General features: G+C 42.2%; 1 protein-coding gene across 5 annotated transcripts; it reads left to right on the top strand.

Annotated features, from left to right (window-relative positions):
* Positions 5,499-14,389, top strand: C12H5orf47 (chromosome 12 C5orf47 homolog). Of its 5 annotated transcripts, none has more exons than XM_021410954.1 (5): positions 5,499-7,187; positions 8,865-8,953; positions 10,267-10,369; positions 12,994-13,043; positions 14,049-14,389. In XM_021410954.1, the coding sequence occupies exons 1-5, from the start codon at positions 6,782-6,784 to the stop codon at positions 14,073-14,075; spliced, it is 675 nt and encodes a 224-aa protein (XP_021266629.1). In that variant the 5' UTR covers positions 5,499-6,781; the 3' UTR covers positions 14,076-14,389. The 5 variants fall into 5 exon arrangements, 4 of the variants coding, with proteins under 4 accessions (XP_021266629.1, XP_021266631.1, XP_021266633.1 ...); XM_021410956.1 differs by lacking the exon at positions 5,499-7,187 and adding an exon at positions 7,195-7,269; XM_021410955.1 differs by lacking the exon at positions 5,499-7,187 and adding an exon at positions 7,276-7,476.

Here is a 17,021-nt window from a genome sequence, read left to right on the forward strand (position 1 = left end):
AGAAACAAGTAGCATTGCGCTGACCAGCGCTTTGTTGTTGGCATCTGAGCTACTAATCTCTTGTGCCTGCATCTGAGGGATGGTGTTGTAAATGTTTTATAGATGTTGAGTATAATTATTTCCATGGGCACTTCAGAAAATGCAGAATTGAGCTGTAATGGGATTAGTTCTGCAAGATGCTAATCACTTGAATTCCCATTGGCTTCGGAAGATGCGAACTTAGAAGCTAATGCCTTTTTAACAAGAAAAAAATTGCTGGTGACTCCATGTGTATACATTCAATCCCTTGAAACGGCTATTTAAAAATAATCATAAAATGCTGGTAAACTTTGGAAAAATACAGACTGGAGGTGGGAGGTCTGCCTAGCAAATGATGAGTTCCGCATTGTTGCGTTTTGCACCAGACAAACAGACAGCACTGGCTGATAATGGAAGTATCTCTCCATTCTCTATATTGCTATTGCTAGGAAGTGGTTTCAGGTTGGCCTCTCCCAGCGTGATAACAAGTTCTCGACATCGCTTTCAAGTGCAGAGTGGTCTTCTAGAAAGCGTGCGCTTATCAGTGCTTTATCTGATAATGATTTCTAACGAGTATGATAGACTTGAAGTTTGGTCCTGCAGCATGGGCTTTTTAAGTCTCCTGAGCCATGGTGGCAGAACTAGTGATGTCTACCACAAACAAGGTGCTCCCATGCTCGTTTTAGTTCACGAGTGCTATAAATGTAGGGGTGCTTATCAAGATATGACGTCTGATTGGTGTGTAAATTAATTAAGAGCTTTTCCTCTCTGGAGACTGCAGGATATTTTGTGAATATCTGCCTCTGTAACGAGGTTTAATTTATTAGAGTCTAAAAAAATCCACCTCTATAAGGTGAAATACCAGAAGCCTGGGGTGTTCCAAACTGAAAATAACCACCTTCATAGCAATGGCCTTGGCTGATTCTGAATTGCTGAGAAGTAAATTGTAGGAAAGACAATATCTCAAGTCTCTTTTGGGTTTCACTTTGTCCTGAGACTATAAATAAATGCTCCAAGCTGACTCCAGAAGGTGGAGGTATGCCTGCGGGGTAGAATTTCAGAATTTCCACAGTACGTGGATCTCAAATATTTTCTTTCAGCACAAACTGCTCGTTGCGCACCGTCAGCCACCAGCTTTCTCTGGGGTGCTGCTTTCACTAAATGAACTGCTACATTCCGCATCAGTGAAGAAACTCAGCTTGGGTGGATATGGATAAAACCCATCTAGTACAGAGTTAAAGGCTAAGGTATGTTTTAAAGAGAGTCTCCTAGCTGTCAAGTTGTTGTCGGACAGTTTCTACTGTCTGTCCCGGTTCTCCAGCTGCTGTTTATTCAGCGCAATGAAAACCTGCTCAGCCACGGTCCAAAATGCACATTGCTAGCCTACAGGAAATCTAAGACAAATAATAGCCTTAGAAAGGATAGATGAGGCAAAAAACACTGACATCTCTTCCTCTGCGTAAAATAAGCTGATTCAGTCTGTCAGTATGAAAAACAGCCTCTGGGATAAGAATATACTTGCAGCTGTCTTCCCAGTCATAGAAATTGAAGGGGTGTGGAGGGGCTGAATCAGTGCTCCAGAGGTGTTACTGAACTCCCCGAGATGGAGAGAAGGTCGTTCTGAAACTTGGTGCTTTCATTAGTGCTATCAGGTAGTACCTGCTTTCATGACACCCAAACTCCAATTTGCTGACTTCTTGTGTGGCTTGTCAGACGTTCTTTAATCGCAAGTGTTAATTAATTTGAATGTGTTTATTACTAAAGAAAGCTCCCTTGGTCGTCTTGTTTACAGCACTTGGGAAACCATAGTGTGGTACTATTCTGTTCAGGGTCCCTCCCAGAATTTGCTGGTGAAAAATTCTCAGTTCTCCTTGTATATATAAAATACAGAAGTAGATAAAATTTGTGCTTGATTGTATTTTTCTTCCTCAAAGTTAATTTTGGTGAGTGATGAAAGCTGAAATTAAATCCTCTGAGCGCAACGCCACGAGAACACCTTCTTGGCTTTGCATTAATTCTGATGTTTTTCATGTGAGTGAAGAACGTTGATTTTACTTGCATGATGGACTGAGTGTGGGTGCAGTTCACGCTCACTGTGCCTTAATAACACTTAACACAGTGTTGTAATCTGTGGAGGATACAATTCACACACTGAGCAAAGCATTACAAAAATGTCTCTGCCAACCTTCTCCAGTCCAACGTTTCAGAAAATGTTTTTTCAACCTAAATCGCCATCTCTCACTGCTGCTGACTCATGAACCGGGACCGCTTTGCTTAGAGATTCTTTATGCCTTGCCGTGCATGTGAAAGCATTAAGTTGTCAGTTTAGCAAAGTGTCATTTTTCAAGACAATACTTGTCACTTTAAGCGTGTGCCCAGTACTGGTTTGTGTAAGGAGTACATTCCTACCGAGCATTTCTGAATTTTCTTTCAGTGAATTAAACGTGATTTTTAGGTATTTGAGGAACATTCTCACTGTAAGCAGCAGGCAGCAGCCCCCAGCTTCGCTGCACTGAGCCAGCTGTTCACAGGCAGATGCCACTCAGTACACACTGCCACAATCAACTTAGTTCTTCAGTCAGTAGCAAGGAAATTTGCTCAAGGCTTGCTTTTACGGAGGGGTGTCTTTGGAGGAATTTGATGGCAGAACAAAGCAGCGACTGCTTCAATTTTCTGTGCAGAGCTGGCAGTCCCTGCAGACAGAAGCCCTGCTCTGTCCCTTTCCTAGCAGCATCCTCGTGGCTCTGGGAATAGGAAGGGAGTGAACTGGAACAGTTCTGCTAAGGCCCAACTACCATTACAAAGCGGACCCACTGCTAAAGAGCGAGTATGTTCAGTGATATTTATGCTGTAGGTAGGTAAGACCCTCCTGTGTGCGGACAGGTACAGTGGTGGTTATATTAGACTGCAGGCACACTTTGGGCTGAGATTGTGTTGGATTTCCGAAGCTAAGAAAACATGAGTTTCTGTGCTGGGACAGATGGACTTGGAAGACCTTGGTTACTTCTAAATTTGGAGGATGATTTATTGCTTTTTGCTTTTTGTATGCAGTACTGAGCCAGCATTCTTCCACGACGTGAGAAGACGATCTGCAGTTTTATCTCAGGTAGGACTAAGCTTCCCCATCTGTTTGCTCGTGCAGGGTCCTGCTGCACATTGCCCAGAATTACCATTGTAACATTTACTGTTATAATGCCTGCAGCCTTTGAAAGAGCCAAGGGAAAGTTTTCCTCTCTTTTGGAAACAAAGGATGCCATCATTAAATAACAGTAGTTGGCACATTTGCAAAAATCAGAGAAGCAGAAGTCCTTACCTGCCTTTTCTGATAACCTCTGGACAGTAAGTCTCCCCAGAAAGAAGGCCCTTTAGTTCTTGTGTTATCAGCAGTGATTTTTTTTCCCTTTTTTGAGTCCTCTTATGCTTTTGTTTCAGACTGGGAATCCTTATTCAAATACCTTAACACAAAATTCTTCCAAACCAACGGCTTTAGTTTTGTTGACTTGGGTTTTGGTTATAAGATCTATGGATCTTCTCAGTGACTGGAATATCTCTCAAGGGGAGACTCAGGCTTTTATGTAACAAACTTAGTTTATAGTCTGCTAAATATTTTTATCTGCAGCATGAATAAATGGGAAAACGCGCCTCTCCTTATGAGTGGTGTGGATGAAGTGATTCCCACGTGTACGGTTTGTAAGGCAGTCTGAGATACACGGGTTCATTAATATGAAATGCAGGTGTGTTCCAATGGCAGCTGGCCATTTTACGTCTCTGCTGCGCTGGTTTGTCGTTTACATAATTAACTGTGAGATCTGCTGCGAATTAAGAAATGTTACAAGTAAGCAAAAACTGGAGGCATAATGCATTGCTTGGATTTACCAGAGGTGGTGAGTTTTGTTTTGATAATGATTCCTAGTTACAATAATAAATGTTCACCAGCGTGTTCTGTAAAGTCACCACGTTCTAATGAAATACCTCACTCCAGTGACTCTGATCAAGCCTTCTATGAGAATGACAGAGGTACAGTAATTGTTTGTGCTGCTGTTGAGGATACAATTAACAAGGTTTGACTGGAGCTGTTCTCAGAATTAGCATATTTTTCACATAAAAACCTCTGTTAACAGTGTTAAAATTCATATTTCAGATGAATTCACAATTTGATCAGGTTAATGTAATATTTAATTAGCAACCTGCCTTGCCAGAATTACGCTGAATAATTCCTTGTAGTGCACTGCAAAGAATCCTCATAGAAGAGCAGTTCTTAAACAAGAGCAAGTTTCGTTGTTGCAGGGGAGTGACATAGGATGCATCACTAGAAGTGCAGCAGCAGTGCCCTGTTGGCTCTTTCCTTCCTTCCTGACATACATTGTAAGGCATGCTACCACCAAACCTATCTCATTTTAAAATGGTATTTGAGGTTAGTAGAAGATGATGCATACTTGACCAAAGTAAAACTGAAACAACAGATTTCAGGAAACAATGCAAGTTCTGAGCTGGAGAAGGTGACATTTGAATACAAAACAAGCAGCGTGATGAGGTGCAGGCTGAACGCTACCGCCCGCTCTATTTTTACCTACCCAGTTGAAGACGTGGTGAAAAGCTGAGCTGTTTGTTCACAGCAACAAGGAGCGAAGCAGTGGCTCGCTTCTGGTCTGGTCACACTGGGAAAGGGGGGTGCAGAACAGCGTGCAGCAAAAATAGCTCAAATACCCAGTTCTGCAGATTTCTCAGAATGTTTAGGGGGCATTGATTTTGTCAGTAGAAGTAGTTTCTAAATGGGGGCTGAGCTGAATTTGCTTTTGACATTGAAGTCCTGGCAATGCGCTGCTGAGGAAAGCAGGCAAAATGTGTCACACAAGGGACGTGTATTTGTATTAAAAGGGTGAGAGAAAACGCCATAAATACAGATGAATGAACCACTGGTTTGGCAGCTCTGATGCCCTGAAAGGGCCATAGGAAGGGAGCAGCCTGCCAGCTGGCAAGGCGAGCTCCTGTTCAGGAACATACAGCAGCAAGTGTTCATGCAAAGTGCAGCGAGAGCATGTACTGAAATGGGTCCTGCTTAGGTTTGCAAGTGTGTATTTCTGTTCCGTGGGGGATGTGGAACAAGACCTGTGTATTTCAGCAAAAGAAGTGCTTTCTTTACCCAGGCTTTGTGATTAATGGACATGATGAAGTTTGCGCAGCAGAACCAGTCTTTAATTGGTTACCTCATCCTGTGCTTAATTCCCTCAAATTAGGCGCACTGGCTACCTCACTAGGCCCAAATGTCAGCTCAGATCTTTGAAAAGGAGAGAGGCAGTCCCTGGTGGATTTGTTTGATTTTTACTTTTTGAAGTGATTCGGTTGGTGGTTCTATTATATATCTACAACTTCTTTTCTGCTCCTCATGCTTTGCAGCCTGCGAAAGGTGCCTTCTATCACTGGGAAGTAAAAAAAAAAAAAAAAAAAATACCCTGGCAAACTGTCAGGCTGTGCCTCTGGAAGTTATTTCCCTCTTTTTCAACTACGTACACAAACTGCCGTTTTCTGACAGTGTATAAAATAGCTGAAAATCCTGGGATACTTCGCAGAAAGTGTTTTTTTTTTTCCCCTCCCCTTGGCTCCCTGTACCACTGCAGGTTCCTGCAGGGCTGGAAGCGCCAGTTCTGTAGGTAAGGCTGCCATCTGCTGGGGTCCTTCTGCACAGCACCCTGTGCAGCACCCTGCTTTGCCAAGGGGACAAGGGACCTCGAGGGATCTCACCCTCCGCTGATGGCCTCTGGAAATAATATTGAGCAGTATTTCAGTGCCAAAGCAAAGATCAATGGGATGGATGCTTTTCAGTGGTTTGAGAAATCCTGCTGGTCACCAGCGATACCTCCTAGCCCCAGTGCTGCAGTGGCCCTCTTCCCATGGAGAGTCTGTTCCAGGGTAGGGCTCCTGGCTGTGATGGTGTCACACAGTGCCTGCATCCACCAGCTGTTGCTTGAAGGATGAAATGACAACACGCGTTTAATGTTCCCTATATGCTCACTCCGCAGCTGGGTGCCCACCCATCCCCTGGCCGACTGGCTGTTAGCTTGGGGTATACTGGTGTGAAGCTCATGGTTTCAGTGCAGGAACTGTAGGAATACCCTCACTAAAGAGGCCAGTTCCTCTTCTGGAAATCGCAGCAAAGGCTGACAATACATCATTGCCTTTAGCCTGGAGCCCTGAGTATCACTGTATCAATAAGGTGCATCAAATGTATTAACGTATGACTTCAGGCTGCATACACTGTGTTAAATCTTAATTAAAGGAGAGTAGACTGAGATTAGATGTAACAAAGAAATTATTTACTATGAGGGTGTGAGGCACTGGCACAGGCTGCCCAGAGAAGCTGTGGATTCTCCATCTCTGGAGATGCTCAAGGCCAGGTTGGATGGGGCTTTGAGCAATCTGGTCAGGTGGGATCTACCCCTGCCATGGCAGAGGGATTGGTACTAGATGGTCTTTAGGGTCCCTTCCAACACAAACCACTCTGTGATTCTATAATGGTGGCCAAAGGCAACTTTGTGGGGTAGATTACTATCTCAGTCGGGGCAGTTTTTTTGACAGGGTACTGGGTTATACCCAGCTTGGAGCAGGACCATTAAACCAAGGGTGCTTCCTGAACTGCTGGAATTCTGTGGGAAACCATCTTGTGTACGTGTGACTGGATGGTACAAGGCCCGCTTTGCACTAAGCTCACTATTCCTTCCCGCTCAGACAGCATGTCCTTTCTGTTTCCCATTGCCAAGCCAGGATGCTGCAATGGGGCAGTGGCGGCCCATGGGACGGGGCAGGAGGGTGCTCTGCATTCCCGCCAGGTACTCAGCCCCCGCTGCTCAGTGCCTCACAGCACAGCAGGCTGCCCACCAACATGGAGCCAGGCCGTGGCAAGGCGAGGCCGCACGTGCAGCACGTTTATGTCCACAGCTTTGGCTCACACCGCTGCGGATCCATCATCCGCTATGGCAGGGGCTGCCAGCAGGCTGAGAGAGACCAGGCTGGGAGCCCGCTTTCCCGGCAGAGCTTCGCGGACAGGACCAGGGGATGGAGGGCTGCCCCGACGCTGAGAGATGAGGCTGACCCCAGGCCGTCGGCTGCTGCTGGCAGGGTGCAGGCCGCAGGGAGCTGTGCTGGGGTGAAGCGCGTCAGCCTGCGCTGTGGTATGTGTTGCTGAGCCCGGGGAACCCCATGCCTCAGGAGAGCACAGGCTGCGCTCAGTCTCCGCCATGTCCTCCTCTGCGGGTAGGCCGTTTCCATGTGGTAGCCCAGTCAGACTATGTACGCTGGGAGGTGAACATGGCACCAAAGTTTTTTTAATGTGCTGGGTTCAGTCAGACTGGGTGCTTAGGGAGGAGCTTGAATATGCTGTTCAACTCATGTGAGTTGAAAATTCATTACTTCTGCCACAAACTCTTATGCTGTTGAGCTGCAGTGTCACCATCCTGCAAGGTGAGGTGGCTGTGTCCGGGGCAGCCTACCTCATCCTTTCCTGTGATGAGACCAAAAATAAGGATCATAGAACATTCTGAGTTGGAAGGGACCCATAGGGATCATAGAGTCCAACTCCTAAGCAATGTCCACAGAGCTGCTGTGTTACACACTTTGTTTCTGGGTTTTTTCTGCCTTTTCTCAAGTGATTTCTGTCTAACCAGAGTCCTGCTGTGCTGCTTGCTCCTTCCCCACTGCAACTGCTTGAAGATGTTTCTTAATTTTCTTTCTGTGTGGCTGGGACCAAATAAAGTTGGGATGGGCATGGGTGTGGGTGCCTTTTATTTATTTAAAGCACAGAAAAAGAGATTGAGCAGTTTCCCACTGGTTGCAATCTGTTATGAAACATAGCTCTGCTGCACAGGATGAAATGGAGTGAAAATGGAGAGTGTGACCTGGCTTCTGGAGGAGAAGCTGGGGTTGGGAGCTGGGAAAAATAGAAAGCATCACACTGGACTGAGCAACTTGTGACAAGCTGGCATCAAGATTCAGTGTCTTGTTACTGCGCACGTCTGGAAAGCCACAGTCTGAAATGTCTTATTCTTTGGGGATGCTCTGTCTCTGGAGGTGTTCAAGACCAAGTTGGGTGGGGCACTGGGCAACCTGGTCTAGTACCAGATTTGGAGGTTGGTGACCCTGCCTGTGGCAGGGAGGTTGGAACTTGATGATCCTTGGGATCCCTTCCAACCCAAGCCATTCTATGATTTTATGAAATGCTGAGTGACAAAGGTAGGGCGGTCCCGAGCGTTACTAACTTGCTTATCTTCAGACGTTTTCATTTTCTTGTATCTTTCCCTCTTCTTAGAAGCCATTTTTCTAAAGATGACAAAGGGAAATGCTACATTAGTCAGTGATAAGTAGCACCGGTTCTGCTGGATTGTTATCTAAGTGATGCCAAGCAGTGGCTCAGAGGCCTGCTGGGAACAGGAAGCCCTGCTCCCATGACATGGCTCGCTGTGGCTGTGATGGCCTGCAGGCTGCTGGTTTACCTGCAGCCCTGCTGCAGGAGGGGACATGCCCACAGCCATGGCTGAGTTCAGCATCCTTGCATGGTTCACACTTTCACGCAAAAAACCTTGGAAAGCAGTTGTCCAGAATTCCAGAGCCCAGGTGCCTGTTGTCTTCATTTGTAGTTTCTGTATTGTTTTGAAATCTTTCCAGTGAATTTTGTGAGACTTGCCACATGGTTATAATGCAGAAAATGAGCTAGATGATAGCATGACATGAGGACTGATGTTCTGTAACACGCTGGGACCAAAAATAAGCATCTCTGGAAGATGGGGAAACGACAGCTTCCTCAGGGATTTACTGTAAACATTCAGGATATGCTTTCCAATCTCTCCTCCTAGGTGACCCTCGAGAGGAAGAGGCTGATGCCTTTGACTTTCCCTTCCCTTCAAGAAAAGTTAAAAAAGTAATTAAACGAAAGAAGAAGAAGGTATGAAATGCAGGAGCTGAATGAGCTGCCTTTGCATTTGAGATAATAGCTTCCTGCTTGTTCTGTATGTGTCTGTGTGAGAACATAAGGGAGATTAAAAGATTGAATTGGTAGTCTGTTACTGAAAGCCTTACTTACCGAAAAGAAAAATGGGATTATTTTCCCTCTCTGGGGGCTTTAAAATTCTGGCTCTCATTCAATAAAGCACTTAAGTGCGCGCTTACCTTGAAGAATGAGAGTATTCTGTTGACTTAAAGCATGTACTGAAATGTTTTGCTGGATTGGGGCCAGGGCACTGCACACCTTGCTCGGTGAAACCCAGCAGGTAAAAACTTCTGCTCATCCTCTTCCTCTTTTATTTTAAGCAAAGAAATTCCACGGGTAAGAAAGAAATGAAGGCAAGAACAATAGGTATTAACATAACAGTGACAGCGATGCGAAATTACTTTCTGTTTCACAAACGTATTTCTGTTCCCGTTCAGTAGTTCAACAAATGCTTGAAATTTAAAAAGGCACAAAGAGTAACCCATTAGGAGATTTTGTAATGTGTTAGGTACAAGTAATCAGCTAGACTATAATACAGTAATGTCACAGATACTTGATTTAAAGCCTGAAAAATATTACGGACTTCAGAGGAACAGCTAATAACATACTATAATATCACTCTCCCAGTACATTAAAAGTAGTCTTCAAAAAGAACGAGGAAAATGTATTATGTTTTAGCAATAAATGTCCATGAGAAAGGAATTATCTTTAGATTTAAACTAGTTTCACGGATGGGGTCCAGCAGAAGTCGTAACGTTAGCATGTTAACATCCATTTATATTTGTTAGTCTGCCTCTTTGTCTGAATGCCATTGTCAGCAGTTCCAATTTAATATTTTCAATGCGTGCTTGAAATAAGCCCACTATAGATGGAGTTTTATGCCTCTAAAATAAAAGTCATCAGCATCTATGAAACAGATTAATACCAACTTGATATGAGATAGGCTAGGCCATTGTTATACTGGAACAAGGATGCTAGACAAGAAAGTACCATGATATCTCATGTGGAAAAGCAGGCAGTAATTCAAAGTTTGTTGACTTTTAAATTGAGATGACTCTTCCAGTATATCCCATGGATATATCCTTCCTCCAATTTTCCTCCTTGGTGTTACACCTTCCCCCCCCCCCCCCAAAAAAAAAAATCCTCCACCAAAAAAGCCAGCTAGATTTCACAGTCATGCTGGAGAATTCAAGGTTCTGCCGTATAAGAGATGTTTTTACGCAACCTTTTTGTATGCTTCATTGAGAAAATTCATTTTTATCTTTCAGTCCAAAGTCTGGCTTAAAGTCTGGAAAGTAATTTCAAAAATGCTTGAAGAAAATGAGAAGTTCAGACATCGACTTTTGACTTGCAGTCAGTTCAATGGAGAAGGTAAGTAAGGAATTCGTAATATTTGTTACACTAGAGAAAACAAGTCATTGATGCAAGCCCTTTGACTTAAGATCTCTAGGTTTAAGGTCTGTTAAGCTGTTTATTTTGGGTAACATGCTTCACAACTCACAAATTATGGATTTCATTACATCCTTTAAATGCTTCTAGCCATATTTGATCAACTCTTTTGTTTTGTTGAAGGTTCTATAAAAAGTGTATGACTTTGTAAGAAGTGCAGCAAGAGTGTTTTCTGCAGTCTGTAAGATTAAAAATATGAACCCAAAATATCTGCAAGGTTTTCTGAACACACGAACTATGTAATTAAACTATTGTCCTCAGGCTGATCTAAGGCAGCACTTGGATGAATAATAATTTATTTCTTCAAATTGGAAAAGTGGAAAATAGTGGTTGGTTTCATACTGGCAATAAATAAATTAGATGCTCCCCAAAGGTAACTGTAATACAATTTAACAGAATCATCAAACCTGTCCTCACACTGTGCCCTGAATACAGCTATTCCATTACTGGCAAATGACTAGGGAATGAAAAGTGGTGCTCTGCCCTGAGACAACTTCAGTTAGAGGCATTGTGGTTGCTGCGCAATTTAAGATAATGCAGTGTATGCTTACATCTGTAATTGGAATTTCTGGCCTCCTAGTCTGATTAGTTTTTAGGACAGAGAATATACTAATCCATAAGAAGTCACCGGGTAAATTAAAAACAACGTCCTCATGTGCAGTGCTTCTGCTTAGTTTACATTCGGGCTGGTAGAAGTTTCCACAAATATGCATGTTAAGAGTTATATACCAAAATTTATGTCATTTGTTGCCAGCTTTAATAAAATTTTATTGTTGCTCCCTCAACATTCATCTTCATGAGAACAAAAGAAGTGCATTTCTGGTTCAGAACCCAAATGTGTCTACTCCAGTGGCCTGTACTATGCAATCTACAGTGGATGTTGTTGGAACAATAGAAGAAACTCCTCAACATCTTTTGCAATTATTCTGTAAATATTCAGCATCATGTGGGAAAGCACTTCTGTTCGATCTAAAGCCAACTTCTAATTAATTCTGCTATTACAAGATGCAGTATATTAATTGTGTGCTATTGTATTATTTATACCCATCATGACTCCACTGGCCTTTGTCAAATTTTCTACCTAGTTCTCTCTCAAGCTGCCAAAGTCCAACCTATGTAATCGCTCCCCATTTGGAAACTATTTCTTAGCTCTGATAATTACTTTGTTGTCTTAGTCGTTTAGAATGCTATCTCTCTGCTTCTCTATATGCCGTATAGTTCATCCATATTACTGCTCATTTGTTTATGATGATGAGAGACACTCATTAATGGCAAGCCTAACACTGTATCTGTCTCATGCTTGCACAAGGAAGTACCTGTGCTGCCTAGCGACTCCACAGAGGCGGGCATGGGTACCCTTCCTCTTGAGCTCAACCATTCCTCCCAGCCAGGAGAGGTTTGTCTTTCACAAGAGGTATCTTAGGACGTTATCCCTTGATAAACCTGTTGCAGAAACCATTGTAAAGCTGTGCTTCTCTACTCAACTTAAAGGCTTTGAATCCAGCAGCTTCCATGTGCTTTCTGCTGCAGCTTAGATCTTTGCAAAATCTTAGTGTACAGACATTAATGTGTATGAAGAACTTAGCAGTCAGTAAAGAAAAAAATAAGTAAGTCTTCTACAATATGTCTTTGCTTGCTTTTAAGAAAAAGGAGAACAGGAGACAGGGAAAAAGGAGTAGAAATCTTCAATATGTGATTGCCTCCAAAATTTCAAGTTATTATAAAAAAAAACAACAACTGAGAATGCTGCTAATACAAAATCACCTCTTTGGATTTGCCATCTCAGCACACTGGTTGCTGATTTGCTTTGCTGGTTGTTATGGATATGCAATGCGCTACTTTGTTGAGCTTGTATTTATGGTGGAACTGAGTAGACAGGGCCCATCCTTGTTTTCAAAGATTCATTTCTTTTTGTCATCTGGAGGGAAAATATTACATTTATATGTAAGTCCTACTAACTCTTTAAAAAAAACAAACACCTCAAAGAAGTGGAAAAAAAAAGAAAAAACCCAACAAATAACAAATAAACAAAAACCAACCAACCAAACACCACCACCAAACAAACAAGAAAAACAAGAAAAACACAACAAAACAAACAAAAAAATCAGACACTTCTTGTACCTTTAATTCTAATTGTACCTCATTTTTCAGGAGCTTTAATTGAGAATCTACTATTAAGCTCTATTTAGCTGGAAACCATCAATTTTAACACCTTCTTTCTAATCAGTGGATTTTGCACAACACCAAATCAAGGAGATAAGTCTCCTATTGATCTGAATGTTTCACTGAATGAGAAGCAAATGAAATAATTCTGGCAGACTTTTAGATAGGGATCAACAAAACTGAATAAATTTGCATCATTTTGTTTTTCAAGATTAATAGAGCTAGAAAATTAATGCTGCATTTTATATCCTCTATTAATGGTTATTTGGACCGAAACAATCTATGTGACTTTTAATGCTACCTATTTAGTCTCTGGAATGCTGCAAGATCAGATTCAGTTTACTGAAAATGCTGATATATCTCCAACTAATATTGTCCCGTAGGCAACGATATGAACCAAAGTTCACAGAAGGAGGCACTCTCCCTGGACAGGGTATGTATGGAGTCGATTGCCAAACAAGCTTAAATAATAAGCAAAATAATAAAATAAAAAAAGATGCACTGATATTTGTTATTGTTATTAATAAGTGCCAGCCTTACACTTCAGTATTAATGATGTTGGGCTCATTTATTTTTCAAGATTTTAATCAGAGGGGGTATGGAGCAGAGGGCGTTTGTGCTCAGCAGAATGGGTTGTATGCGCTCCCAGCACAGAGAAGTGGGTTTTCCCTTACAAAGGCACAATCCCTGTTCCTGCCCTACACTTCTTTGTGCATGCTGTGTTAATGACTGTTCCTAGCTGTTCTACACCAAGTCTGCCACTAGGGCCGTTTGCTTCCTCTCGTCTCTGCAGCTCGCTCATGGCTTTCTCACTGGAGTGGGGAAATGTTTCATCATGCAGTTTCTCTCTTTAACCCCGGATGATTAATCACAACATGTTGAAAAACTTGGGTCAATGTCCATATGGTGTCAACATTCAAATGTATGCACACATTTTATGTCTGCCCTCAGCAAATACTGGAGGGGACATGCACTGTCTGCAGAGGACAGAAAGGTACAGCATTTAGGAATTGTTTAAAGTACAAGTTGACGTGCTCTTGTGATTTCACATTTTAGCTCTATGGCTATAAAACTTTTTTTCTGTGATCCAGTGAGCGATGCTGGTGGTTGGCACTGAGAACACTATCAACAGAAATACGTGTAGGCCTGTTCTGGGGAGAGGCTGAGTGGGAAGAGTGGGCATAACAGCTTGGGGAAGGAGAAACACTAGTGTAAGGATGCCCTTACGCTTAGGTGCTGTGGAAGCTTCTTGTGAGTTCTAGCTGGCCTCTTACAGAAATCTCCTGTATGTAGTTTAGTGGTCTGTCTGTGGGCTGCCTATACATGCGATGTGCGCCTGAGGATTTGAACAGTCTGTTTGTCACACTTCACATCTAACTTTCTTTTTTTCTGTTAAAGGGAATGTACCACTTCACTTTTGTCATCTCTTTTTCCCTAGGAGGAGTCCATCTTTGGTTGGGTGTAGCAAGAACACAAAGGAAGATGCAAGCCAAAAGGAAATATAAAAGTAGTGAAATTGTTTTCATCTAGTTCTTACCAAAATTAGTGATAAGACTACAAATGATTTACATGAACGCTGTTTCTCTGTTCTTTGTTTGGCATATATGTTTCTGCTGTTCCATAGGTTTGTTTTTAGAATGGCTTAAACAGCTCTGTTGCAAGACATTTGAAGTCATTAAGTGTAATGTTTCGCTTAGTTATTAGTTTTTGAAAGCTTTTTAATGAGCATAGTATTGTGACAGTTTGCTTGTAAAAGAATAAAGACGCACTTTTAGTGTTGATGTCTATTTTATTCTTTTTTTTGTAGCCTGTCAGAATCATAAACATAAACTCAGTAAAGCAGAACCCCACACAGTATATAGAAACACTTTTGTTCTTGGTGATTTGAATAATTTTGATTTTGTTATATTAAAATAACACACAATTACCTTTCTGTTCATTCATCCACTCGTACATGAATCTCAGCAAACATTTTGAATTTGAAACCAGGTGAGCGTTTTCTGCCTTACTGTTCATCATGAGGCACATAATGATATCATCATAACCAGAAGGCATTCATCTAACTGACTTCATTAACACAGTATAATTTTCTTCTGTTTTGGAGTTTTATGCTTGGACTCTTGATTGACTGCTAAAGCCTTTTAAACTAGCGAATTGTGTAAATGGAACACAAAGATTGCATAAAAATAGTGTGTATGTGAGCTTCATAGATAAAACATTCACCTGTCACAATTAGACATCTTTAGTTTCAATAAAAGGATGGTTTTCTCATTGCATAATGTCTTACTGTTTGCAGAGATAATGACTGGAATGTCAGAGCGCTGAGCTTTAATAACATGCCAGTGATTGTGTCATTAAGCAGCAAAGCATTTGGAAGGGTTTAATCTCTGTTTACTTAACAGCACAACTGCAAATATGTAAATGGCATGTGTCCTCCAGTTCTGGCATCAAGGTTTTGTTTTTCTGATTTGCAGTTGAGTAATATTCTGATTTTACTTGAAATAGTTGACATTTCAGCTTGTAAAAGGAAGTGAGAAAGCAAAGTACTCAATCAAGACACGATCATTTTTCTGGCAGAGCAAAAATGTCATAGTTCTTTGGTATTTTCAAAATTCATGCTTGGAGTCGCATGTATGTAGTTATTTATTTAATAAAGGATACAGTCTTCCTGTTCTGTCAGTGAAATGTTTGCATGAAGAGCAGTTAGTTTACACTCTGACTGTAAGCTGTAGAGTTGCTGCTCTGATGTTTCTTTTCTTGTAAGCTGCAGCTGCAGTTGGTCCCCTTACTTGCACGGATGGAAGCGGCCCTGAAAATGAAGCTTTTGTGCTTCTGCTGTGCTGCAGCTTTTTCATCCAGGTGTGATGATGATTTGAGGAGAAGGCGCACGCAGCATTAACCTTGCCATATGACTTTATATTTGTTAACATCTGTCTTCTTACCTACTCATTTTAGCCCTTTCCCAACATGCCCTCGTTCTGCCTTCATCTCACTTCCAGCTCACTCAAGAATACAGCTCACGTCTGGAGGAGAAGGTGGTGAGCAGCAGAGCTTCCCAGCCTGTGAGGTGTGTGAAAGCACAGGCAGGGGCCAGCAAGCAACCCCATCCCAAAAACCCTGTAGTAGTGACAATATAATTCATCGGTTGGGATCTGCTAATAGAAAAGAACTTCTGGTTGGTGGTACTTTGAAAGGGATCTTATGCTTGAAATCACTCTGGGACAAACCAGCTAATGCAGCAGGACAAAAAGGTATCCGCTGGTCTAGGCTCCATTTCTAACTCTTTGGGTGATTCCTAATTTTCCTAGGCTCAGTTTCTAGCTCTTTGTCTAGCTTTCTGTTGCAGTAACTAGCTTTCAAAGGTACCGTTGTGAACAAAGGCTGTCAAAGCAGTGAAGCTACTGAGAAACTGATCTGGAGAAGAATCGAGCTCAGGATGTACGAGGCGATCCAGCTGACATGTGCACTGTCACCATCCTCAGATCCCTGTTGCAATGGATTCTTCTTTTCCTTCACATGATCACTTAGGTAAAAACTGCAAAAAAGAAAATAATTGTTGTGTTGTGTTAAAATACACTTATATGATCTAAGTAAGTGCCATGAAAGAAAATGAATTGTTTATACAGGAAGAACTTTATTTAAACTCTTTCTTAAAAGGAATCAGAAATAAATAAGGGAACTTCAGGGCACTAGATCACACACTTGAGATTCATCGAGCAGCTGACCCTTCTCTGAAGTCCTTAATCATCACTGCAGAAGCAAAAACAAGTGTCATCCCATCCTGCTGTGGATCCTGGGTAGCAGTGTTGTTCTTTCACATTCTTCAAAACGCATATCAGTTACCTGAAGTTTTTAATAACAAATCTCACTTGGAGTGTGAACCGAAGCAGATGTGCGAATATAGAGGTTGTGATGATTCTTTGCACTGCAGCCTTTTTTCTCAGGACATAATTTACCTTTCTACACAGAACAAAAACTCTTGGATATTCGGAAAGTTCAAGAACAGTTCTTTAAGCTCAGCCCTGTGAACAGTTGCCAGGAGATCTAAGGAGGTACGCTATGGTATAGAGGTGGGAGGGAGCAGCCAGGGTTGGTGGAGTAGCTGGAGGCATTGCTGAATTCCTCTATCAGTAAGCACCAGTGCCAGCCTTTGTCTCAACATCTCAGAGCTGGTCTGAAAAACCATTGTTTTGTACCAGGTTTTCATAAATACAGATGATTCTATAGGAAACTAAGTGATGGAGAGTAAGGTCTTCGGTTAGAAATTTACTGGTAAAGCAAAGTTTAATGGGAAATAGCACATCTGCTGGGCCTGAAATGTTTTGATTGGAAGTTTTCCAACTTGGTGAGTTCTTTCCAAATTGAGGTCCTCTGGCTCCTGGAGCACTTCTTGTCTGTCATCCCGGGAGCT

This window comes from Numida meleagris, chromosome 12, assembly GCF_002078875.1.
Source record: "Numida meleagris isolate 19003 breed g44 Domestic line chromosome 12, NumMel1.0, whole genome shotgun sequence".
Classification (NCBI taxonomy): domain Eukaryota; kingdom Metazoa; phylum Chordata; class Aves; order Galliformes; family Numididae; genus Numida; species Numida meleagris.

Excerpts from the sequence above, each read along its gene's own strand:
- C12H5orf47 (XM_021410954.1), top strand. The coding sequence starts at position 6,782 with ATGCTGCAATGGGGCAGTGGCGGCCCATGGGACGGGGCAGGAGGGTGC. Across the intron at positions 8,954-10,266 it reads TTAAACGAAAGAAGAAGAAG|TCCAAAGTCTGGCTTAAAGT; the intron begins GTATGAAATGCA and ends TTTATCTTTCAG. Across the intron at positions 10,370-12,993 it reads CAGTCAGTTCAATGGAGAAG|GCAACGATATGAACCAAAGT; the intron begins GTAAGTAAGGAA and ends ATTGTCCCGTAG.